The sequence below is a fragment of the Lathamus discolor genome, chromosome 3, assembly GCF_037157495.1.
Source record: "Lathamus discolor isolate bLatDis1 chromosome 3, bLatDis1.hap1, whole genome shotgun sequence".
Lineage (NCBI taxonomy): Eukaryota > Metazoa > Chordata > Aves > Psittaciformes > Psittacidae > Lathamus > Lathamus discolor.
This window is the reverse complement of record NC_088886.1, coordinates 1,552,850-1,579,255: the sequence shown is the minus strand read 5'-3', so window position 1 is coordinate 1,579,255 and position 26,406 is coordinate 1,552,850. Positions and strand designations below refer to the sequence as shown.

The 26,406-nt window shown below is 42.3% G+C and overlaps 1 protein-coding gene across 7 annotated transcripts in view; it reads left to right on the top strand.

Annotated features, from left to right (window-relative positions):
• LRRC7 (leucine rich repeat containing 7) overlaps positions 1-26,406 on the top strand; it is a 164,789-nt gene that overhangs the window by 100,601 nt on the left and 37,782 nt on the right. For 6 of the 7 annotated variants that reach the window (XM_065673047.1, XM_065673046.1, XM_065673044.1 and 3 more), the window contains 6 exons: positions 2,791-2,854; positions 7,090-7,164; positions 9,309-9,453; positions 11,296-11,368; positions 17,928-18,057; positions 18,460-18,575. In XM_065673047.1, the coding sequence (XP_065529119.1) occupies positions 2,791-2,854; positions 7,090-7,164; positions 9,309-9,453; positions 11,296-11,368; positions 17,928-18,057; positions 18,460-18,575 (603 nt within the window). Of the gene's footprint in view, positions 1-2,790; positions 2,855-7,089; positions 7,165-9,308; positions 9,454-11,295; positions 11,369-11,524; positions 12,169-17,927; positions 18,058-18,459; positions 18,576-26,406 lie in introns of those variants that run through there. The other variant, XM_065673050.1, reaches the window with a different exon arrangement.

Below are 26,406 nucleotides of genomic sequence, written 5' to 3'. Positions count from 1 at the left end.
CGGTTACAAGTGTAGTTACTTACTCTGTGGAGTTCAGTTAATTTTCCTATCTGTGTGTGATGTTTACAACTTGTATCTAAGTGTCAGAAGACTGAACTAGATAAATGACGGATCAGTTGAGACAGTGGTGAAAGGTTTAGGAGGAGTAAGTTAGACAAAAGGTAGATGCTTTAGGGATGTACGTGCGATTAAGAATAGGAGGGTAGATGAGCTGGCTTGAGTGTGTTGCAGATTAATACTTAGCTGTTGTCTGGATGTGTAACATCTCACTCAGCTTTTGCAAAGCATTTCCAAAGAGAAGTGCAGTGCATTTGAGCACCAGAGGGATTAAAAACGTTTTTCACTATTACTTTAATGGAGATTATAATATAAAATGGAATCATTTGGGGGAGAGTGTGAAACGTTCACTTTGTGCAGGTGACTTCGTTATCTCTCTGCATCATCCCCCTCTGCTGTGCTGGTGGGCTGCTCAGTTACCCTGCCTGGCTCCCACCCTCCCAGACGCTGCTGCAGACCAAGGGCTTGCCAGTGAAAGAGAAAATGTTTTCATTTTTCCTTCTGGTTTTATAACAGGAATAAATAAATGCTGTAAAAAAAAAAAAAAAACATGGAGTAAGAAGCAGGTTGGGAATTGGGGAGCATGAGTCAAGATCTATAATACTAAAATGGTCTGTGTAGAGTAGATAGAAATACATATATATATAAATTCAGGCTGAGAAAGTTGAGGCTGTTCAGCCTGGAGAAGAGAAGGCTGTGTGGAGACCTCAGAGCAGCCTTCCAGTACCTGAAGGGGGCCTATAGGGATGCTGGGGAGGGACTCTTGGTCAGGGACTGTAGTGAGAGGATAAGGGGTAACGGGTTAAAACTTAACCAGGGGAAGTTTAGATTGGATATAAGGAGGAAGTTCTTTACTGTGAGGGTGGTGAGGCACTGGAATGGGTTGCCCAGGGAGGCTGTGAGTGCTCCATCCCTGGCTGTGTTCAAGGCCAGGTTGGATGAAGCCTTGGGTGGGATGGTTTAGCGTGAGGTGTCCCTGCCCATGGCAGGGGGGTTGGAACTGTATGATCTTGAGGTTCTTTCCAAACCTAACTGTTCTGTTATTCTATGATTTCATCACAGCTCTATTGGTAAATATTGTCTCAGAGAAGCACTAGGATCAACCCCTCCATCCTCTAGGCTTAAACTACACCGCTGTGGTTTGTACCTTATAGCCAAAAGGTTGTTGTTGCTTTTTCACTTCATTTTAATCCAGGTGCTCAGCCATTTGGAAGCTTGTGGACAGCTCCCTTTCGTTTTAGCAAAGACGTAAAAAGTATCTGTTGCTGTCTTGTCTAAAAAGGACCTGTGAACGTTGATCAAATAGGTTGGAAAAGAGTGGGGCAGGAAAAAGAAAAACATAAAGAAACCATGTGCAACCATGAATATGAGTATGGCATAGGGGAGCTGTCAGAAAGCATTAAAAAGCAAAGTTATAATGAATTTGTGTTAGGGTGAGTGTCAGCATAGGAAGACAGACTGATTCTGGAAGTACACTGTGACTGTTTCTAGATGTTTCCAAAACACCAACTGAGCAGCAGGAATAACGTAGTTGACAAATAGATTTCAGAGACTTGGTAGGAAACTGAGACTGGGCAAAACTGGACAAGAAAGGAGCAATAACGGGCAAATAGAAAAGTGACCACCGAGAAGAATGTTTCAGAAAGCCCGATAGGTTAAAACAGGCGCACAGGAACACAGAAGGCACCAAAGCAATCAGTAAGGTTCTATCAGAAGGGATTTCTCAGTCCTTAGGCAGACAGCTCACCACTGAACCAGAGAGGCAGCTTCTCTACAGAGCATTACTTTCTGTAAAGAACAGAGCCACACCTGATGCCTGATCTTAGCTGGTGAGCCCAGGATCCATTCCTTGAGGATACACTGGAAGTGAAGAAGCGCAGCAGATCACTCAGCGTGACCTGAGTCTCTTTGATTAAAGAAATCCAATGAAATATGTAACTTCTTCAGCTTGAGGGCAGAGTATTTGTTTATCTAAATGGGTTTTTATTTTGCCGACATGTCTGACAAGTCCTTCACTCTGTTGTTGAAGAATAGCACTTCTGTTTCTGTGACTTCTTTTTCCTGTTTTAGAAAACTGAAAGTAAAATTTGATTGTCATAAATGTGCAGCAGTGTTCTGTAGCCAGCCCCAGCAGAGCCCCATTTCCCCCTGATTTCCATGTTCAAACAGGGCTGTGTTTTTAGCCACAGTGTCTTTGATAATCAGTTTTACTTCTGCTACAAATTGCAGGTTGGTATTTTAGATCACATCAATTAAGTCTATGCTAATCTTTGATTAGGAACAACTCTGATTACTTCAGAAAGCCTCTGAACCCACTGCTGCAGTTAATGCTGAATTATGCTGTTATTTTTATCCTCTTTTTCCACGACCACAATCCAGCGTGGTGGTCAGAGTGTATTGGCCTAGCAGGGCTTGAAGAGAAATTAGAGGTAATACCCTGTTCCAGTGTTGCTCACGCAAACAAAAGAACTAATTCATTAAGTTGAACTTGATCCAAAGGAGGGAAGCCACATTGCCTCTTGGAAGGGGTCCTGGCTAAGTTTCAAGTTAAGTTTCAGGAGCTATAGCTAATGTTTTTAGAATGGAGCATATTGTTCTCATTTGCATCTGCATCAAACGGATGACATTCTCCTTGCAATAACAGTGTCACTTGAGCTTTGGTTTTATCTGAACAGTCTGATTGACATTTTGCGAGTAAAAATTTCACCTTGGATATTTCCTCATCTCTTACAGGTCAATGCACAAACTGACTCAGCTGGAGAGGCTTGATCTGGGCAATAATGAATTCTCTGAACTGGTAAGAAATGCATCAGTCCTTAATCGGAAGTTTGTGTGGTTTGGGTGTTCTGGGTGTGGGGCATTAAACCTTTGCTTGAAGGCATTATGTAGTGTAGCCACATGCTATGGCCACATTTCCTTGTAGAAAGAAGACTTACCATAGTTCATGAGGTGAATGCTGGTAACAGAATGTGCTTCACTTATGTCAAGCTTCTGCAGTTCAGATCAAGGTGATGATTCTCTGAGCTGGTTGCTATTGCTGGGATACTTCAGTGTGGGGTGACCTGATGATCCCAGTGTAAATGCTTGTGTCATTATGTAGTAATTTCTTAGTATCGGCCTTTTTATCTCAGAAATATTGGAAACTGCCATTAGCAGGAGTAAATTTTGGACACCAAAAGCAGTTCTGTCCCTACCTCACCTCTAAGATGAGAACTGGGTTCCCTGAGATTCAACAGCTTTCAGAGTTTTGTCTACTGTCAGTATAGAAAACAAATGGGTTGCTGTTCCCTTTAGGTATGTTTCTACTGCACCTATAGGAGTTGACACTTGTCAGAAACAGTGTGAGGGTGCTTAAACTCTCTTAAAATGTGCCTGTTTTTAAGGAGAGCTCACTGACTTCACCTGCAGGAACTGTAAATCTGCTAAAAGAACATAAAACTCAGAAAACTGGTGCCTTGTCCTTGTTGAGAGCAATCGCTGCTTGGGCTATTCAGGACTTGCTCTTGTAAGACAACGAATGAACACTGTGGGTACTCACTGTTGCACTGATGGTGATGGAAATTAATGCCTGTGTGTGCCTTGCCCACCACCAGCCTGTCCAGTGACTGGGAAACCCTGTGAGCCCAACCACCTTACCTTCAGAGCCATAGAAGTAAAGCCAGTGCTGCTAAATCAGGGGTTGCAGCTTTAGGAGGGTGATAGTTCCTGTTGTAGCTTTAATTAAAATGAGGGTAATTTCACTTTAAACAACTTTTGAAAGTTCATCTAACAGTAGAAAGCTGTAGAAAAGTGTCTACATCTGGTTTATAGGCAGTGCGCTATCTTCTACCATTATGGTTATAACCCCATTAACTAGTTTATACAGCCGGGTAGGAGATTGATTTGTTTAACTCAGAGTTTTAATTAAAGCTAGAAATCTTTTGCATAGTTAAATAGAATAAAACTTTCAGAAGTGGCGTTTGGAATTTTGATTGTAAGAAAAAATATATATTGTATATGTATTATTGTATAAATATTTTATACATTTTTTTATATCTATCTATCTATATATATATATATATATATATATGCTTTCTGAATTCAGAGTGTGTCCTCTTCAGGGGTAGTCTTTGTTTTAAATGACTTCAGCATCATTCTACATGTTTTCGTTGTACCATACTATCCCCTAAGAGAGATCAATCAGGAGCTGGTGGCCCCATTCTGCTGTGAGGCCCAGACTCCCTAGACAGAGTCATTCTTCAGGAAGCTGGTACAGCATTATATGAACTGGAGTCAAATGCCACAAACAAAATGGGCAAAGAGGCAAGGGCACTGCATGAATCTGCAGAAATGTCATAAGAAAAGTGGTGCTAGTTTAAAGGAAAAAGGATGGAAGGGTCCTGTTTTCCCGGATTCTCAAAACCTGATTTGGGCTTCAATAGAAACTTTCTTCTTGTTGGAGGAAAATACTACCTAGAACTCCAGGCTTGTTCAGCCTGGAGAAGAGAAGGCTTCAGGGAGACCTTGAGCAAGCTGCTCTAGTGGAAGGTGTCCCTGCCCATGGCAGGGGTTGGAACTGGATGAGCTTTAAGGTCCCTTCCAACACAAACTATTCTATGAACTGTGGTGTTGTGGAAGAGCTGAGTTGCTACAACAGTTCCTCTCTGGACCATTGAAGTCCCTCCCTTTGCACTGAAAGACTCAGTGCCCTCCATACAGACAAACTGGAGCAATGGGCATGGGGTTAAGAATAAAGGCTATGGCAAAAATGAAGTAATTCTGCTCATTCATTTTCTGGAAATAAGATTATACAACTCATGAGCAAGGCCTGTGCTCCTAAAATAGAAATTGGCACTTCCAAAATAGAAACCATATTCAAGTGGTTTAATGTAATCAAGGAAGGGAATAGCAAATCTGTGTCCCAGGTCTCCAGGAAAACCGGAGCATTAAATCAGAAGGTAGAGACGAGGTTTTGAGATCTCCCACTCTTTGAAGCATCAAAAAATGGCACAGGGCAAAGGACAAACAGCAATTGCAGGACCTGAAGGGACAGGGAGGCCTGGGGTGGCTCTTCCCAGAGTTTCCAGGGTCTGCTGTCAGCAGCAAGGCTTTAGGAGAAATTGTGAAAGAAAATAGATAAAGGGAGGGAGAAGAGGAAGAGGAAAGAGGACAAAATGCGATACACTTTCACCAAAGATTCATGTCAGTATTCAATTCAGATTTGATACTGGGAAGTGTTTCTTTACTAAGAGGGTGCTTGAACCCTGGTACAGGCTTCCTGGAGAGGTGGTTCATGCCCCAGGCCTGTCAGTGATGAGGACATTTGACAATGACCATAATAATATCCTTTGAGTTCTGGTCAGCTCTGAATTGCTCAGGCAGTTGGACTGCATGATTGTTGTAAGTCCCTGGAATAGTCTATTGTATTATATTTCTATTCTAGTCTATTCTATTTATATTCCATTCCTATTCTCATTCCATTCGTAGCAATCTGTGTGGAAAATGAGATACTCTCCACAAATGCATCAGCAGAAGCATTTCTAACACAGACCAATAAGTTTTTAATATCACTTATCAAAACTTCAGTGAGATCTCATCTGGATTATGGTGCCATAATGCTATACCACAATGTGTGGTATACCATAATAATGCTCAAGACATTTCCAATCACACTGTAATATGTGCAACATAGGAGTAGTCTGTTGCCTTTGAGGAGGGTGTCTGTCTAATGGGAGGGATTTAAAAGCAAATTGAAGTTGAGAGAGGAATTGTGGCTTTGTGCAATAACCTCAGTCAGTGAGCACCCTGGAGGAATAAAGAGACATGGACCATCACAGGAACAAGCAGTATTAAATGACCAGTAATCGGTTCAGCCTGGAAATCAGCAGTGGGTTTAACCACTGAAGGACAGCAACATTTCAACAGGAGCAGCCAAGGCAAAATAAATGATCTTTAAACGATTGACTTATCATTTTTTAATAGAAGCAGATTAGGTGACAACACAGAAAACAGGGACTGAGCTCTGCAGACGGGCAGGTTCTTTCTGTACTGTGTGACTTGGAAACTCATGTTTCCTGTGGAATTAAATCCTTCCAAGGAACTTAGGTCACAGCAGATAATCAGAGCTCTCTCTGAAGGTCCTGTGGTGCTAGACAGATACTCTTGTTTCTAGCTGTGTTAGAATAATTCCAGCGCAATAGCACTACAGGCTCATAGATGGTAGAATCTGAGTTAGAGCAAAGGAAATATTTCATATCAGTTTCTGGCAAAGAAAGTCCTCTGCAACTTTGCAGCTAAGGAACATCAAAAGTCTTGGTTTATTGGGAAAAGAGCGTTTCATGAAAAAGGAAACTACGGCTTAGGCTGAAACCCGGAAATATTGTGACCTGATAGCTCCTGATTTCACAGCTGTAACGAGTGAGAAATGATTTGGGGAACTGCCTTTTGCTGTTTCTCTCACTGACATCCTGGAGTGTTGAAATGAATAAAGCATCTTAGATTAAAGTTCAATATTGTCATTTTAAGGCTTTATCATTGTATACCACTGTTTTAACCACCAAATGTGACATTCGCAGCCATCGAATCATGCATAAATCCAGTTTTCAATCAAACCCAAGGAAGTTTTCAGCGGCATGACTCTGTTCAGCTATCATGACTCGTGCAAAAGGCAGTTTCACATGTGCTGCAGGATGAGCTTTGCTCTTTCTTTCCCATGCATTGTACCTGAAGCTCTACAGTTCTCACTTCTCTTATTTGCCTTGTTCCTGCTGCCAGTAGACTGGTTAGAACAGGAACTTCTGAGTTGCTCTTTCTGTTCATTTCTGTTTCAAAGCTTCTTAAATATTACAAGTTTTGAACAGAGTAACCGTGGTTAAATGGAATGAAATGAGGATGTTGTTCATGCCATTAACTGTCTGAAATTCTGATGTGAGCTATAAAAATTAAAGAAAGGTGAAGAGGGAATCCTTTTTTAAAAGACAATATTGATTTCTATTTAACCACAAAAGCAGTGATTTATGTAACTGTCCGTAACACTGAATTCTTTTCCTTTAGCCTGAGGTTCTCGAACAAATACAGAATCTAAAGGAGTTGTGGATGGACAACAATTCCTTGCAAGTACTACCTGGGGTATGAACATTTATTTTATGTAATTAAATTATTGTGTGATACAATGAACTATTTACCTTGCAGTGAACAACTGCACATGCATTTGCTTGGATGGGTACATACTCCTGGTTCATATAGTCATTAATTATTATCAAGACAGAAGTCTCAGCAGAGCCATTCGTATGAAAAGCTTTTTGATGTTGTGTTATTACATGATAGTGGCTAAGTAGGGATGTGCCTGGCTTATTTAAGCCTTGGGTGGTTTTCTTTGTGCGGGGTCATTGCTTCTTGCACATCACCGTGTGTTAACTAGCCCTTCTGTAAAAACCCATGTGAGTTTTACAAAGAAGAGGAAATATTAAGTAATCTCAATAAGCTTAGAAATAACAGATGGTAGGTACAGATTGAAGTAAGCTAAAAGCAGTTCTGAGGCAGGGCCACAGGATGTGTTTCTCTAGAAAGCACTCCGTTTAGAAATGGAACAAAAGGCATTTTACAATGCAAACATTAGGGTCATGGTTATCTGTCAGAGCTGTTTCTGAGGTGTTGCTACGCACCATAGAACTTCGGTTTTCGATTTTTATTGCCATGAATTGCTTGAGATTGTCACTCTAAAATCCCCACGGTGACTGTGGCTGGAGACGGGGCTCCCCATCATTAGGGTTTTAACACACAGGTGACAACAGATCATGGGTTTCATGCACTAGTACTCCTTATTGCTGCAGGGAGAATGTAGAACTAGATCTAGCACTGACGTGACGAGGTGTTGGAAGAAGTACCATCTCCTTTTTCACCTTTGAACGTTTGTGAATCAAAATTCAGTGTTTTTCATTGAGCAATGACTGGGTTTTGTCTTAACTAGATTACATTCGCGTTTTATTCTGTGCTAAGCAGATGTTTGCATGGAAAATTATAATTTTCAGTCTCTGTCCAAATCTCCACTTTGAGTGCTCTGTCAGTGCAAAGAAAAGCTGATGTGGAAACCACTTCTTGTTACTGAAACCAGCTGGAGATCAAGAACTGAAGTAGTGCAGTATCGCTGCGGCAGTGTAACCGAGCAGAAGGAATAGCAGATCCACAAGAGAGTGTGGGCACAAACATTATAACCATTGTTCTGTTTCTTTCCCCTTCACAATGAAATGGGTTGATGAATCCAGTGCTAAAACGTGTTCCAAACACGGTCCTGCTGAGCTGCCAGAATCCCTGGAAAGGGTCCTTAGAGGTGAAAAAGTTCAAGGAGATCGTGGAACTGCGTCCCAAGGAGCATAATTATTTCAGTGAAGAATTCATGTTTCCTGAATCTGATCCTAGTAGATCCTAGATGATGTTTTATGAAAGCCTTCCTCACAACAAGAGGTTTAAAGCAGTTAATATTAGCCTTAAAATTTGGCTTTTAAAAATAGAAATGCAATGCCAAGTAGTAATTGATTTTAAGATTTAGAGATCTGCCAGGTTTCCAGTGCAGATAATTCAGGTTTTTAAATAGTTTGTGCTAAAAACAACGGTTGTGTTCAACTGTTAAAATAGGTAGAATGGCGAAGGCTGGGTGAAAGGGAGATTTTCCCTTTACACAACGCTCAGCTAGGATTAAAGATAAGATGACACTGCCTGTGTAGAAGCGGAGATAATTCCTGTCCTGTTGCTCATTGATGCTCTAGCTACAGATAAGCACTTATTCACAAACATGTACCATGGGGGTTAACCCCTCATAATTGAGCTGTGAATGTCTAAAGTCTAGTTTTAGGTTGTATAAAATTCAGAGAATCAGTTTGATGCAAAAGAGCTTTACCTGCATGTCCAGCCTTAGTGCTCTTCAGGACTGCGGAATAGATGTGACTTGTGCATAAATACCCTTGTATCTGTGTCCAGATGAAGAAATAATACAGCTGAATGAGAACTCAAACCTTGCACAGATGTAATGGTTTTGGAGCACATTATTTAGCTTGGCATGTGTTGTTTAGTCTGGCATGGTTGCATTTGCAGTTGTTGGGACAGGACCGGTGTCGGACCACCACTCGTACCGTGGCAGTGAAATAAAAGGCTGCTGAGATAACTGAATATGAGCCTGTATTACCATGTATTACCATTGCTTGTCTTTAATTGAACTTAGAAGCTGGCATGCAGTGTCTATCTGTTCAAGTAACGCTTTGTAACATGCTATTAAGTCTATAGGGAAGTTAAAACAGCTCGTGTACCTGGATGTGTCAAAAAACAGGATAGAAACTGTGGATTTGGACATATCAGGATGTGAAGGACTTGAAGATCTCCTGTTGTCATCCAATATGTTGCAGCAACTGCCAGACTCCATAGGTGAGAAAAGCTGAGGATTTCTTGTAATCTTTAACAGCTGAGGATTTAATTTGTATCCTTTTTTGGAGGTGATTGTGGGACTTTATAATAGCTGGAACAAGAACTGCCATTAAATTCCAAAGGAGTTGGAAACATCTCTGTCTGGACCATCCATGAAGACCATTTTGTGAAGTCAGGAAAAAAATCCCTGGTTAGAAGGAACTGATTATTCTGTTTTGCTATTTTAAAGAGAATAAGCAAAGAAAGATATAATTGAGCTGATCTGAATTGGAAAGTAGGTATAACAGTGATTATGTTAGCAGCAAGAAACTCTGGAAGGAAATTGCTGCTCTTAGTTACAGTAGTGCAATTCCATATGAGAGCATTAAACAGAGAAATAGTTCAAACCACTGGTTTTCTTTTTTGACTATATTGCATGCACAGAATTTCTGAATTATTTCAGAAGTTCAGGAAGCGGAGTGGCTGTGCGTGTCTAACTCTGTATATCTGCATGTTTCATATTGGTCTTGATCCCTTATATTTTCTTTGGCAACACTTGAAGTCCTTCTACTGCTTCCAGCTGATAAGCCACTAAATCATTATCATCATCATGTTTTTCACCTTCCTCAGTGTGTCCCTTCGAACATGGAACTCTGAAATTCCCCAGTCTTAGTCAAGATTCCCAATAGTATTGCTAGGTAATGTTCCTGTGCTACAGGAATGGTATTAGATGCCTTTTACAGCTCTTTTCCATCTTGGTCTTCTACATTACACCCTAAATTCCAGATGTTTTGCTTTATGTGGGTTTCTGATGTGCAGATGCAGATTGGGTTTTAGAGGAGTTTTAGCTCCTGAATAAATGTGTACTCTTTGAATTATACATTCTTGCAATTGTATATATTCAGTCCTCATTCCCAAATTCTCATTACTCAATAGTAATAGATTTAACAGCAGTAAAGCAAAACCAAGCATTTTAATACTGCATTTTCTAGCATCTCTTTTAATGATACTTTTCATTTGCTTCAGTTTTCATACATGTTTTCTGGTTTAGTGATTAATTTATATTATTCCCGACATTAATTGCAAATAATAATTTAAAAACTGCTATTTCAGTGCATAATTCTTTTGGGAGGAAAAGCAGATTTTGATGTGTTAATAACCTCCAGAAGGTGGGAATCTGTTTCTAGCACTGCAGTGCGATGTTTTTCCCATTTTTTCTGTCTTTGTTACTGTTTTCTGCAGTTTTGCCCTGATAATGCGGAAGTTTCATTCCCTTCTTGGTAAACGTTACCCAGTTATGCATCTGTTTACTCTTAGATGTGTAATAACGCTTTTAACGATAACAATGAACCACAGATGCAAATACAGTCAGGACAGATTCTGTTTTTCAGTCAGATTCCAGTTTTCTGTCTATACTCACATATTGTGAAGCTTTATAAATGCAGCATTAATTTTAGATGCTTTGCCTCATGTCCTGTTATGTCCTGAGCACCTTTTAATCAAGGCAATAGGACTTGAATTCAATAGAAACATTAATAGATAAGCAGAAAAACAGCTCTTGCTGCACAGGTGGTAACCTAGTCTTTCTTTTTTACAGGTTTTTTTCCTAGGCTCCAGGCATACATTTAGTATTTCATTTGCAGTTCAGCTTAACATTTAATCAGTGCTTCAGTTTGATGACACACATTGCCAATGGGACAGGAATGTGGCTGCGCACTATCCTACATACATGTGTTTTCTAAACTGTAGATCAGGGTTATTCAGCATTAGAAATCACTGTTTCTTGAAGGATCTGGGGGATTACAGAAAGTAAAGATCACTGTGAAAGGTTTTACTGTTACTTCTTCCTTTCCTGTTTTGCAGGGCTGTTGAAGAGGCTCACAACTTTGAAAGTAGATGACAACCAGCTTACAATTCTGCCAAATGCAATTGGAAAGTGAGTATAAGTCTTATGATTTTCAGCATTAAGGAAAATGTGTTTTCCCTTCTGCTTGCGGAATGTGGGGGTTTGAAAATGCAAAACAAGACAAAGATGTATTGAATTATAAAATAACTTAGAAATGTGTGCCTAACACCAGTTTATCGCATTTAGATTTGGCACAACACTGTTACTTCTGTGGACTTACACTGCTGTCAGTGATCAGAAGATGAAATGTATCTCATTTTCCAAGGAAAAGAACAAAGATGTTTTGCTGTATGAATCACTCACAATTTAGATGATTAGAGCAGGAAAAGTGGAAGAACCAGAGGGATTTGGGGGAATACGTCTGTTCCCATAGCAACAGCCAGGCCTCGATGCTGAGAAGAAAATGGTTGTAAACCTACTGTGTATGGAGATCTCCTCAAGTATTGAAGCAGCAGAAATGAAAAAGTCATAGGTGTGTGCATCAAAGTGTGGCAGTGTCCTGTCAGTAATCTTGACTATGAAAAGCGCTAATGATGCCCTTTAGCTACTGTTTTGTCAGATATTACATGATCACTGGTGCAAAATTCAAGCTTGTGCTGCTGTGTGGTGAGCTTATTGCTAAATGAAACCTCCAGTTTGTTGTAAAATTCAAGGTGGGTGTAGGTGTGTCTCTGAGCATGGAAATGTGTGATTCTTCATGAAGTTACACACTGCATATATCCCTCTGTAGCAGAACATATCTTTAACATTGATGTTTGTAAGATGTCTCTTCCTCTACATGTTTTGCTTCTGAAATGCAATAAACTGATATTTGGGGGAAAAAAACAGAATACCTGGTCACTGGCTGCCTTCTGCAAGTAGAACAGTGCTGATCCCCTTGCACCAACAGTAACATTCCTGCAGAAGAGAGAACAGAGTTCAGCCTAAGGAAGGGTTGTCTGCCTGGCACAACTGAACATGTGGTTATGCCATTTATACCAGCAGTGGAAGTGGGCATCCGAGGGCAAGTTGCACTCAGGCTCTGCCTTTGCTTCCAGCACAAAAGTTGGTCTCTCTTCAACAGGTTGTAACTCAACAAATGGTTTCATTAGAAGTAGTTTTCTTAAGCCAGGTCTGTTTGGAGGCTCCCAAAATTAAACCCTAGAGAGCTTTGTTTAGACTTATCCAGAAATACAACAGTACAGCAGGGTCTCTAGAACAGAAATGATTTCTAACCTGCACGGCCACTGCTTTACTACTCCTGCACCCATCTTCTACTACTAATTTCAATAATAATTGAGTTGTTGATCATAGAATCATAGAACAGTTAGGGTTGGAAAGGACCTCAAGATCATCCAGTTCCAACCCCCCTGCCATGGGCAGGGACACCTCACACTAAACCATCCCACACAAGGTTTCATCCAACCTGGCCTTGAACACTGCCAGGGATGGAGCACTCACAACCTCCCTGGGCAACCCATTCCAGTGCCTCACCACCCTAACAGGAAAGAATTTCCTCCTTAGATCCAATCTAAACTTCCCCTGTTTCAGTTTGAACCCGTTACCCCTTGTCCTGTCACTACAGTCCCTGACGAAGAGTCCATCCCCAGCATCCCTATAGGCCCCCTTCAGGTACTGGAAGGCTGCTATGAGGTCTCCATGCAGCCTTCTCTTCTCCAGGCTGAACAGCCCCAACTTCCTCAGCCTGTCTTCATACGGGAGGTGCTCCAGCCCCTGATCATCCTCGTGGCCTCCTCTGGACTTGTTCCAGCAGTTCCATGTCCTTTTTATGTTGAGGACACCAGAACTGCACACAATGCTCCAGGTGAGGTCTCACGAGAACCATCTGGGGAAACAAATCCAGATTTATGAACGATTACAGTTGTAGCAACTGGAAGCTCAGGTTGGGATTACCGTGCTGTACTTCCTGCAGTGCCTGTGAATTTATGGGGTGCTCATGGAGAGCATTAAAAATCAGTTATATGAATCACAAAAGGGCAAATCTTTGCTGTGCAAACCATGGTGTAGCAATAAATTCTGATAGGCAGTGAAAGCTCGGGAGGCTCAGAGCTGTGCTGGACACCGCAGAAAGGTTGATGTAATGGCCAGCAGTAACTATTTTGGGGGAAATTGTTAAAAAATTTTCCAACCTTTCTTATTTATTGAATTGCTCAAATTACATGGGAAGCCCTCCTTTTTTTTAACCTTATATATGTTTATTTGTCATGGAACTTTAATTACAGTTGTAAAGACACATAGTGCTGCTCCGAATGGCGTACATGCAGAGCACTAGGCTAATCAGGTAATATTATCGCATTAGTTTTGAGTGATACTTTTCAATGAAGTACTTTCATGTAATGAGGACAATGTCTCCCACATCAGAATGAATTTCCTTTCTCTGACTCATCCATTCGGATGGTTTCCTACTGGGTCTCTTTCTCCTAAATGATAGTGGTAGTCAGTACCCACTGCAGAGTACATTGTTGTCACACAAAGATTAGCAGTGTGGAGGAGGGAACTCTCCCTCAAGGGACCAATTTCCTGATGAGACACAAAGCACTTTGCCACTGTCAGAGTCAATGTTGCTCACAGGGAACCACTACCCTCCTTTTTGGCAGTCTTGTTCAAAGGGCAAGCCTTTGAATGTAAGCAGCATTTAGAGTCTGACCCTGCAAGATGCTATGCGCAGTAGACCTAAAATTCTGCCTCAGATCAGGGGATTCCAAGTTGGACACCGACTGGAGATTTTACCTACTGGACCTGGTGAAGGAATGTCCCTTCTTCCCTTTGGTGAGTGGGAGAGTGTCACAAGGGAAGGTACAACCCATCCATAGGTAATGGTGCAGCAGGTCAAGAGCCAGTGTGCAGTTAGAGAAGTGCTTCGTGTATGTGTCTAGGCTGTACCATATCTGACAGCATCGGATGCTGCAAGTGAAAGTGCAAACTTGTATTCCCAAGTCTGCAAAATTCCTTTTGCCTGGTATTGGAGAAGTAGTGGGTGTAACTAAGGATTTAGGCTACTTTGGCAGTCACCTGAGTACTGTGGCTGTTGGGAGAAAAGGTCTGTGACTGCATGGAATGGGACTGAGTTGGATTGGAGCTACCCTTTGGTCCATGGCAGTCATCATTCTCCACGAATCCCTCTCTGCTCATCTGTCTAAAAATATTCCTCATCTCCATTAGTGTATGTCCTGTGACCTGCCTCATTTCAGTGGGTACCAGACTGAACAGCGGGTCCATGTCTGATTTTAGTCTGCCTTTAAACCTGTCAAGAATGATGTGAATTTAGCCCAAGAAGACAGTAAGGTTAATGGTATTTAGCTAAATTAGCATTGTTGGGAATTATAGCTGCTGTTGTCAACTCACTTTCATGCACAATCCGTGATGAATGAAAAACCGCTTTCTGAAGTGCATATTTTCTTAGCCATGGTAGTTACAGGGATAAAATCCAGTTTCACGCTGGTTGGTTTTGTGGCCACCTTCATTTGCTTGCTCATTCCATCGGGAAGGCAAGAAGCTGAGAATGTCTGTGCCAGACAATTCCCTTCACATAGAATTCTGTTGTCTGATGAAGTCATTCTTCAACGCCAGGGAAACTGCTCCAGTTAGAGCTCAGCATGGCTGAGTTTCTCATTGCCATTGGAACATGGTAGTTCTCAGTTAGCTTATCTGTTTTTGAGCTCTTCTGGTTGTGTTCTCATCAGTAGAAGTTAAAATGTGTGTGTCCCACAATGTACCAAGCTTTCCAGCTGGACTTCCCCCTGTCGAGCACACATTCTGTATGAAGTAGGTAAACGTGATGGACTTTTGCCTTTACTGGAATTGTTTTGTATCTGCATTGAAATAAACTGTGGTGGGTAGAAAGCTGTATTAAAGAAAAGCTAAAACCAAAACCTGGCAGAGCTCTTGGATGTGTTCCATGATCTCTTTCACTAAGCACTGTGGCTTTTCAGCCTATTGAAATACAGCAATTAGAGGCGAGTTCTGAGAATTCCCTGCTAGGAAAACCTACTTCTGCTTTCCTGTTTCCAAAAGTTCGAAGGCTGAAAGTCCTTTTTCTAAATCAAGAAACTGGAATAAAGGTAAATTAGAGATGCAGCGAAGGCCCTGCCCTGCGGCTGCGACCCATCGGAATCTGACTGAGCAAAGGTGAACTTCGCATCAGATCTACCAAAACATTTGGAAAAATCCCAGACAATCTTTTGGGCATGGAGTCCCATTGTCAGTGCACAGGGGGGTGACAAACACTGGGGAAGAAATAGTTGCTGGCCATTTAGCCTTACTATTAATTACAGCACTTGAAAGAAAAACGGCAGTGTATGTGGAGCAGAAAAACAGGGGCAGAAGCAAGGAATGATGGCACTTGTGGTGGGCCACCAAACATGTATTCTGTGAGCTGAAGAAGCGGTGCAGCATTCATTTGAAGAAATTTTATATCCAGACTAAGTTTTTAAGATATTCAGAGTATTTATATGTGTGTGTGTATGGTCAGAATATATATGGAATATGTCTGTATTTCATATATATGTGCATATATAGAGTGAATATATAACAGATCTCGTCATCAGGGACTATAGTGACAGGACAAGGGGGCACGAATTCAGACTTAAAGAGGGGAGATGGAGATGAGCTCTTAGGCAGAAGCTGTTCCCTGTGAGGGTGCTGAGGCGCTGGCACAGGGTGCCCAGAGAAGCTGTGGCTGCCCCATCCCTGGCAGTGCTCAAGGCCAGGTTGGACACAGGGGCTTGGAGCAAGCTGCTCCAGTGGAAGGGGTCCCTGCCCGTGGCAGGGGTTGGAGCTGGAGGAGCTTTAGGGTCCCTTCAACACAAACCATTCCATGGTTCTATAACAGGTATTGCATATATATATTTCTGTTTGTGCTATTTGTATTAGCAAAGGGCAAACTGTTGACTCTTAATCCTCAAAGTTAAGTGTTGCCTGATACCTTTTGTCTCCTGGGAAAAGCAAGCCCCCAGAGCATCCCAGGGGCTGAGTGCCTGGTAGGACAGGGTCCTGAAGGGCTGCGAAGTTCTGCTGGGGTCTGTTCCATACCAGAGCAGCAGTGGATGGGCAAGTTCAAGTTCTGATTGTCAGGTCAGACCTCTTTCTTTTCCCAGTTTGACAGAATACAGGAGATACAATCTAGGGAAAGGGATACAAGACCAAAATGGAGATTTTTGAACTTGAGTGTCTGAGGATGTCTTTGGTCTGCTTTGTTTCAGTCCTTGCCATCAGATACCCTTTCAAGAGCACTTTCTAGCCAGCTCTCAGCATGTAAAAGAGGCACATGCTGAGACAAAAGCCATGTCCATCTACAAGAGGCTGAGATACTTCACTGCATTTAGATGCCAGTTCATCTTTTTTGTCACCACGGATCTGTATTAGGATGACCTGAAATAGCCCAGTATCACTTTGGAGATGATGCATACATAGACTGCACAGCTATGCCTAATTTTCTCCCCGTTTAACTCCCTTAAAAGCAAAAAGCCCAAATAAACAAACAGCTGTCACTGATCTTGGCTGAGAATATTCATAATGTAATAGTAGCTGTTGTCCTTAGAAACAACAAGCACTTTAAAGAGATTTGATATTTTAAGTAGTAGCTGAAATTAGTCTTTGCTATAAGGGATTCAGCTGTAACTGTAATGTAAGAGTGATATGGCTGTTTATGCTGGTGGTTGCAGTAGGTGCCTGATCTCTGCTCCCAGGGCACAAGGCATGGGACAAGAGGAACCGGCCTCAAGCTGCACCAGGGCAGGTTCAGATGGAGCTGAGGAACAATTCCTGCCCCAGAGGTGCTCAGGCATTGGAACAGGCTGCCCAGGGCAGGGCTGCAGGCACCGGCCCTGCAAGTGCTCACACACCGTGGAGACGAGGCCTCAGTGCCATGGGGCAGGGGTGGCCTTGCCAGCGCTGGGGAATGGTTGGACTGGGTGAGCTTAAAGGGCTTTTCCAACCCGGCTGATTCCATGATTCTGTGACGTTAGGTGCCTCCGATTGAATGTACCCTGCAGGTAATTCCTGTGTCCCTTTCCTTTGCTCTCACCAGTGCTATTGCTTTACATGTTGTGTGTTTCTGATGTTAAGATGATAAACTTTTTGGTTTGATTCTTCTGCTTAGTAAGAATTGCCTTGGTCACTGTTTGAAGTAGCTGAAAAACACCCTCACTACAGAAAGTAAGAATGATGATGTGAGGAAACCAAGTGCTCAACTGCCTCATTGGATAAGATTGATGAAAAGTGTCCCTAAAATCACGTTATTATAGACTCATAGGGAAATCTGCACGAAGCATTCCTTCTTCAGGGCATGGTGTCTGTAACAGTGTGATGCTGGAGCACTGGAACAGGTTGCCCAGGGGGGTTGTGGAGTCTCCTACACTGGAGATATTCAAGGCCCGCCTGGACAAGTTCCTGTGTGATGTACTGTAGGTTACCCTGCTCTTGCAGGGGGGTTGGACTAGATGATCTTTTGAGGTCCCTTCCAACCCTTGGGATTCTGTGATTCTGTGATTCTGTGATTCTATGCTTTGCAACTTTCAGAGGTTCTAGTTTGTTCATTTTTGTTATCTGGTCCTTGTACAGCATCTAACAAGTGTATTTCCAATTTCAGTTTGTCTTTATTAGAAGAATTTGACTGCAGCTGTAACGAGTTGGAGTCTCTACCTTCCACCATCGGCTACCTTCACAACCTGAGGACATTGGCTGTGGATGAGAATTTCCTTCCTGAGCTGCCCAGAGAAGTGAGAAGCTGATTCTGTTTAATTTACACCTTGAAGGGTTTGTGGTAGGGCCAAGATTTCATCGCTACTCAGACAAAATATCTCTTCAAGCAATTGCTTCTGCACAGTGTGGAAGAAGCATGTTCTTACCTACTCAGTACATACTTAGACACGCAGTACTCTTACATACTCAACAGTGAAATAGTAAAAGAATTGGTAAATTCATGTAAAGGTGAGAGTGTCCCTCAGGGTAGTGCAGGGAGCCCTGGCGTTTCCCTGATGTTACTGGCAAAGGGAGGACGCTGCTTTAAGACTAGATCCTCTATTTTCTGTATTTCTGGTCACCTCCCAACATCAAAATGTAGTGATGATGAATTTTGCCACAGCAGGTATCCTGATATCTTTGGTTTTCCACCCCTCTAGATCGGGAGCTGTAAAAATGTGACGGTGATGTCTCTGCGCTCCAACAAGCTGGAATTCCTCCCTGATGAAATTGGGCAGATGCAGAAGCTGCGAGTGTTAAATCTGAGTGATAACAGGTACAGTTCACATAATTCTTCTAAGCCACTGTAAGACTTTACTAATATAAAAATTATATTTAGGATTACTTTACTTAAACTATAAGGAAAGAAACCTTGATTTATTTTCTTTAATCTGTGTGGTTTGGTCTTAGTTCCACTGCCAAACTTGAATGGAGCCAAGATCTGGGTTTCGGTGTGTTTTAACAGATTAAAGCCTGTTTACTTCTTTTATCTCCTGCTGTTTCCATGTGGAAGTGTGATATTTGGCTCCAAAATTGTATACAACTTTGTAATATCTAATGATTAAAACACTGTGACAAGCTGGTGCATAGGGACTCATTAAATGCAGGTGCACTGGTGTGTTATCCTGTTATCCTGCCTCTGCTGAAAGCAAAAGAAAACTTTGTATTCCCTTCAGCAAAGGTTTTGTCAAACCCCAGGTTCTTCTGTTCCTGTTCACATGCTATTCCTGAGGAATGGAATCCTTAAGTGAGCCTTTCTTGACCCCCACCCTGTGTCACAGATCAGACTTTTCCTTAAAGTTTATACACGTGTATGTTCTAAGGATACTTTAATTTTCATTATAACCACAGAAACACAGGTTTGCTCAGTAGCGCAACATAGGATGTGCAAATGCCATTTTGTTTCCAGTATTGTCATCCATACTCAGTAAAAACGAGGGGAAGGACTTCCCTCATCTGTGTCTATGTTCTGTCAGCAGTTTCACTGCTGAAATTTAAGCATAAAATATAAATGAAGTGATGTAGAAATCCCTGTAATATATTGGTTTAAAATTATTTGCTTCATTCTCTTTGATGGTTTTCAGCGTTGCAATTGTGTAACATAAAATGCATGAGGTATGGACCAGAACACAAAGTTAAACTTTAGTTTGTGTCGAAACTGTCCAAATGCCAGAATCAAACCTGGGGTCATTGATTTTGGGTTTCAGATCCCAGTGCTTCCTCAGGGCCAGGGAGCACTGTCCCATCGCTCTATCCTCACAGCAGTGTAGGTTTGTGCTTTTATCTCTATAGCCTTTAGTGTCTCTCAGGCTGGTGCCAGCATAGTCATTGTGGCTTCCCTTGACTGTTCTGCACCCAGGTACCTGTCCTGTCCTGCTGTGTTCCTGTTGAGCTGTACAGCGATCTCGAATGTGTGCGTGATACAGATGAGTGGAGGCTATCACAAATACGATGAAGTTCCAGGGGGTTGGTCCACTTTGCGGCTGCATGGCCAGCACATAGGAGGAGGCACAGGGTGGATGTAGGAGTGGGAAGGCAATAGGACAACGCTGGTTTGGTGTCTTGGGGGACTTTAAGAAGTAGCACTGCAGGGTGCGTTTCCTGGCACATTAATCCAACCTGTCCTGGATCACTCTGGCCTCTTTACAAACCTGTAGTTGTGCCATGAGTTTGTGTTGAGGAAGCAGAAAAATTGTGTGGTTTTTTGGTTTGCATTCTTTTTTTTTTTTTCTTTGTTTTTGGCCAAGTAACTTTCAAGCCAGGCCAGCTGCTGATTTCAGGCTCATGTCTTCGTGTGTAATTGAGAGAGGGAGGAGGTGGTTTACTGCTGGGATGAGGCACTGGAGGTGGTAGTACCAGGCAGGGCTGCCAACCAAGCTGGCCTGACAGATGGATGCCACCACAGCAGCAACCCTGCTCCATCTTCCTTTGTCCCCAGCTGTCCGGGTCTAAGAGAGGATTGGGATTTCCATTGTGGAGGAAGGTAATTACCAGGGCCAGCATCCTGATGATGTGATATTCCATGGGGTGGAGTCGGCTGCTGTCCTTCCCACCCACCCTTCAGTGCTGGCTGGTAGCCCTGCGTCTGCCCTTACACTTGCACAGGGCTCACTGGACACATCACTGAGCTGATTTATCTCACTGAAAAAGGAAGAAACGATCATTCTTCTTGTTGTGTTCATTTTATGACACTCTGTGGTTGAGTTCCTCACCATTGAGCCTGGCAAACATGAGAACAGGACCTTTGCCTGTTGGTGCGAGAAGCTGTTCTCTCAAGGCAACCTGAAAAGCTGCACAGTGAGATCTAAGCATTGAATAACTAGCGGGAGAGCAGAGTCTAGGCTAGGAGAGATAGGAGCTAACTCAGAATGTAGGCCTTCAGCCTTTAAACCTGTGTGAATTGTGTCATGTACCTTTCTCTAGGGGTTTGGGGAGTAAGTTTTTACTCTTTGTCGATACCCGCTCTGGCTGAGGTTAAATGTTGCCCTGCTGGGACATTGTGATAATGCTGCTGTTATGAGCGTCCCCATTTTAATGAAATCAAAGTTCCAACGTTTTGGCACCAAAGGCTTTGGACAAAGTTCAGATACCATCTTAATGCTGGGGTTTTACATTGGTTTTGCTTTTCTGGTTTCCCATTTTCCCATTCATACCAACATTAAGGCAATATCCATTCTTTCTTTGAATGAGTCCACATGTCCTTGCTAATAAGGAGCATACTTGGCCTCTGCTTGTTGCTAGGAACCTTTCCATATCACTGCACCAGTTTTGCCCCTCTGCTCTTCCTGCTTCACCTGTGACAGAGGAGGTAGAGCACCCCAGCTCTTCTCCTGGATACCCCTTGGAGCCCTTGGAAGAGGAGACAGACACACAAGCAGAACAGAAAGGCAGTTCTAGAGCCAGGGGGCCAGTGCATGTGCTTCACCCCATGGTGATGGGCTCCTTGGCATCTTTGCACATTATTTATCTCACAGAGGGAACAGACTCATGTTACGGATGTGTAGTTTCACAAAGGGAACACCGTCTTTGGGGATCTAGCCACTGGAGGTCCATTCCAGTGAATGATACCTCAGGGTCATCTGCTTCATCACATGCCAGATTTCACCTCTCGTGTGTACAGCTGTGATCATGAATGGTGCATTTGTGTATCCATTAGCCTCTTATGCCATTGTCTTTATCCTCGTGACTCTGCTAGTAGCCTGGATGGACGATGGTTTCGGCTACTACAGACTTTCGCTCGTGTTCAATATCTCCTGAAGGCCCCCATCACTGTAAGATGGACCTTGCTACTGTAATTGACCAGAAGCTGATTTAATTGCAGGACATTCTTCAAACATTCACATTAGAATTCCATTTTAACCAGGGAAATAGACCCCAGCTTTTCTTTCCCATGCCATACACTCTAAGGCTGTATCTATACTTCCCATCTCCATAGCTGGGAGTCCTTTCTCCTTTGATCTTTACAGGTCCAAACCTTTTCGACCCTTTTCATCTCTGGGAAATGCAATATTCTGTTGTCTCTACACACTAAAAGGCAGTGATGGGTTAAATCCTGACTTGCTGAAGGTAGAGCCTAAGGAGGGTTAGTGTGCAAGCACCCAGAGCTTGGGGAGCTTCACCTTCTGCAGTGAGGGAAGTTTTGGCTCCAGGTACTTGCAATGCAGTTACCTGGAGGTTCATCCTGGCCTTTGCCAGCCATAACACTACCTGCAGTGCTTCAAGAACCGATGCAGCATTTGATAAGTAGTTGTGCAGTTACTGCTTGTACAAAAGATACCAAGACCTCCAGCACGTAATGAGTCCCTGGGGGTAGCTGCTTGGATTCAGTCACTGTTAAGAGTACACATGGGATTCATTCAAAGAAAAACGATGTCTTACCAGTAACCGGTGTTCTTCACAATGTGTAGTCCACATATACATTTGTCTTCCATCTGCTTCTCCTCTCTCCTCAGAGTCCTTCCAGGTATGAGTCCTGTGATTGAGAGGTAGAATTGTTAGAATGTACATTTGGGCTACACTTCTCAAAGAGCATCGGTTACTGGTAAGTAACCTTTCTTTTAGTTTTAGATTGTGCTTAAAGAAGAGCTCAAAGAATCATCACCTTTCTGTGTTTGCACTGCTTCTGTCCTGGGGTCAGAACTCAGTTGCTGCTCTGAATCTCACCCACAGAAGTTAGACTAAAAAAGGTCCTAAGATGACATGACCCGTTCAAAACAAGGCTATTCCCTGGTGTACCTCTTCTTTTTCTGGCTAGATGTTTAATTGTACAGTATTGCTCATTGCCAAAGAGGTAGTTACTGCTGGCCATGTATATCCACAGTGGTTTTATGAACAGTGTGTTGATGGGTTAATATAAATCATGCTCTTTCAAACTTCCCCACTCTGAAAACCCTGTTATTACCAATTTGCTGAGAGCTCCCTTGGAGGACTGTCACAAACACAAATGTCTCTGGGCTTCACTGACTGACTGGTGATGCTGCTTGTAATGATCAGTTTTCAGCATGTTTGGACATGAATTTCCCATGTTTGGGTTATTATTAAAAAGTCTTTCTGAATGTCACTGAAGTATGATATGTGCATCGATGAATCTAGAAGGTATTTCCCATAAGCTCTTTGTACATTTATGTTACTCAGAGTAATAATCAGGGGAAACCTTTCCCGTCCTCTGAGCTGGGTTACTTAGGACATAACAAAAATGTAGTACCTGGTGCAAATATGTAGTGGGTTATTTTGAAAACTATGAGAAAAATAATTATTATCCGGAAAGAGAAGTTCAAGTTATGTCAGTCAGGAGGCTCCAGTAACAGCCAAGACCACCTTTGCCCCATGAGTCCCATCAAATACCAACATTTGATGGTTTCTATATTTACGCACCATCAATGACATTTTCTTTCCTTTGCTTGTGCCCCATGAATAATATTTTTAAAGTCTCTAACCCTTAAGAATTTAACAAATTATGCGGAAGGTGTAATCTGAGATTGATGATGGAATTATACGTAAGTCCTCACTCCAGACCAGTGTTACATGCTGATGTGGAGCTTCCCTGAGGTTGTGAAGTCATATGATACAGTGGTTTAACGTTTAGGGGTGTCATGTCAAAAAGTGTGCTGGCGTGGGTTTGGTTTTATTCACCTGAGGAACTTCAGGGCAAATTTCTTCTCCTTTTTTTTCTCATAAGAAAACATATTCTATGTGATGATTGAACACTATAAATGAGCATTGGCATCTCAGTTGTTTCCAGACTGTTACTGGGGACAGTTGTTTCCCTGCAAAATCAGTTGGTGCATCGGGGTTTACCTTAAAAGAAGTGTTTTTATTGGTAACTTTAAAACTTTTACATTTACCAATAGCATATGTGATTTAACCTGTAGTTTAACCGAATTAGTACGAATCATGGAATCCCAGACTGGTTTGGGTTGGAAGGGGCCTTAAACTTATCCAGTTCCAGCCCTCTGCCACGGGCAGGGACCCCTTCCACTGGAGCAGCTTGCTCCAAGCCCTGTGCAACCTGGCCTTGAGCACTGCCAGGGATGGGGCACACAGGTGATCTCTACAGCACTCGGAGTTTCCTTTAATTTGGCTATCACATTTTCAGCTCTCTTTACAAACCAGCGTAAGAGATTGCAAACTGAAGTTATTAGTGATGAAAACGTTGCAGAGGAATGGAACTGTTGCTCATGCAAGGGAGCACACCCAGCAGGCACCAGTTGGAACTGGTGCCATTGTCCTGAACAATCAGAGATACTGTTTTCCCACAGACTTTATGTTTCAGGACACCATTGGGCTGATGCCTGAAGGCAGGGTGTAGGCTCTGTGACCATGTTTCTGCCCATCCTGTTCCTCATCCTGCCTGCTTCCGGCAGAGAAATGGCCCCATGCAAAAGTCTTTTATTCAGGCTGAATAAAATACCAGTCATAGTCAGAGCAAGTCAGTTTGGTGCAGTCTAGTTTGCCTTTGATTTCTAAGTCAGTTTGATTTGGCTATCTTCTTGATTAGCTATCTCTGCACCAATTAGAGTTTCATTTAGTTGTGTGAATATACTTTCCCATAGATTGATAAAAATAATGACATATGTGATTGTCCAAGCTGTCTAGTGAAAAGTTTCAGCATCTCAGCACAAAAGAAATTCTCTCTGTTGAACAGCACAGCCAGAAAGTTTTTTTCCTCTCTACTGACTACAGGTATGTGCAAGAGCAATGGAAGCAGTGCAGATTAATTGCTTTTTTCAGTTACTGATGAACATGTCTCTCTTCAGAGGAGGCCAAATCCTTTACTGAGGATGATGTGAGCTAGCTCTTTGGAATCAGCAGGTTATGCTGATTTATAGCAAGTAGGATCTGGCCTAGAGGATGTAGAAGCAATCAACCTACGTCCATGCAGAACTAATGTTTGAGATCCTCTATAGCTGTGGTATATCCTTGTTTTGACTGATGAAGCTGGAAAAACATTGATGTATTTCCCTTTCATGGTTAAACTAATGCGATGTGCCAGTTATCATGGGCCTTGTTTTGACCCTGGGTAGAGCATGAAATCACTTGGTAATTCATTTGTTGGTGAAGGTCAGAGTGCTTTCATGAGCACTGGCAGTACAGATGAGGGTGAGATGTTCCTACAGTACATGATTTATGAAGCAGTCTTAGTTCTCAAAACCAAATTGCAGTTAGACAAAGAGGCCGAGGCTTGTCTTGGTTGAGAATTTCCAAAACCACCCATGATTTTGGGCGCCCTCATTCTTTGAGCTCTATTTGGGGATTTCTTCCTTTAAGGACTCCTTAAAATCTGGCCTTTTCAGGTGTTTAAAAAGGGGTATCTACGCTTACTGACAAAGAAGAATTAAAAATAACTAATTCTGTGTTTTGTTTGAGTATGGAAATGGAAAACCAGCTTGGAGATCCCCTTGCCACACCATTTCTGGAGCAAGCTCACCAGCTTGGCTTCTTCCTTTGGTATACACTTCTCAGCTTGAGTGCATTAAACCACCACCAGTAACATCCACAGACAGAGGCTTCTGTTGAGTTTTGGAACTTCTGTTGCTGATACTGAATCCTAAACGTATAGAAATAACAGTTTCAATTGAAAAGCCAAAGTTCTTCTCTTTTTACGCAGAAAAAAGCTCTGCATTAAGCACATGGTTAAACACATGGTTAAACACTATTCAAGAATCATTATGTTAACTATTAAAGCTTAAACTTGTAACCTTAGTATGTAGAGAGTGTCCATAATGCACTGTTCCGCAGCAATAACACTGAAATAACACTATCTTCAGAGGGAACGACTTTGTGGCAAAAATACACTTACAAATTCCATAATGGGCACAGTTTCAAAGCACTGCAGAGAGGCAGTGGCGTAAAGGCTCATGAGGTGCTTATGTCCCAAAAGTATGGGGAGGTTTTAATGCGCAGAAGGCTGCAGGAGTGGTGTTGGTGATTTGATGGGAGATGGCAATGGATTATGATGAGAATGCCCTGCACGTGGGGCAGCATGATGCCGCCCTTATCTGAGGTGTGAGTGAACATCTCTGTAAGAGCTTCTCTTTCCATAGCATGGGGTGTCTGACTCTCAGTAAAGAGCTTTTCCTCTTTTCTTGCTGTTAAACCACATTTAGCTTTTGTCTTTGTAGGCGGTCCTCTGGTCAGTCCATTTCTTCCTGCAGTCCTCCCGCTCCTTCACTATCCCTAGCACTAAGATGGGTCAGTGTCAGTGTGCAGTCAGGACACTCTCGTGTTGGTACAGACCAAGAAGTAAAAAGAACATGTTCAGAATTAGTGGGGAAAACCTGAGTGAAGCTTCCACGAGGATTTATTCATCCTGTCCCCACTCCTACATTCAGATCACTCTTAGGAAATGCATTTACATGTATAACTAAAATGTTATTTTTTTTCCCCTGCTTCATTTAATTTTGGCATTTAGGTTCACTCTGAATATTTATAGTATTTTAATCATTTCCCTAACATTTCTGCAGAAAGGAATTTTCAATAAGTTCAGAGTATTTCTGTTCCAAAATGTAAATGTCCAATGAAAGGATTTCTGATACCTGAAAACTGACAGGTCTTTCCTCTAAGTCTCCCTGGGACCAAGACTTTCCTGCATTAGAAGCTGTAACTTT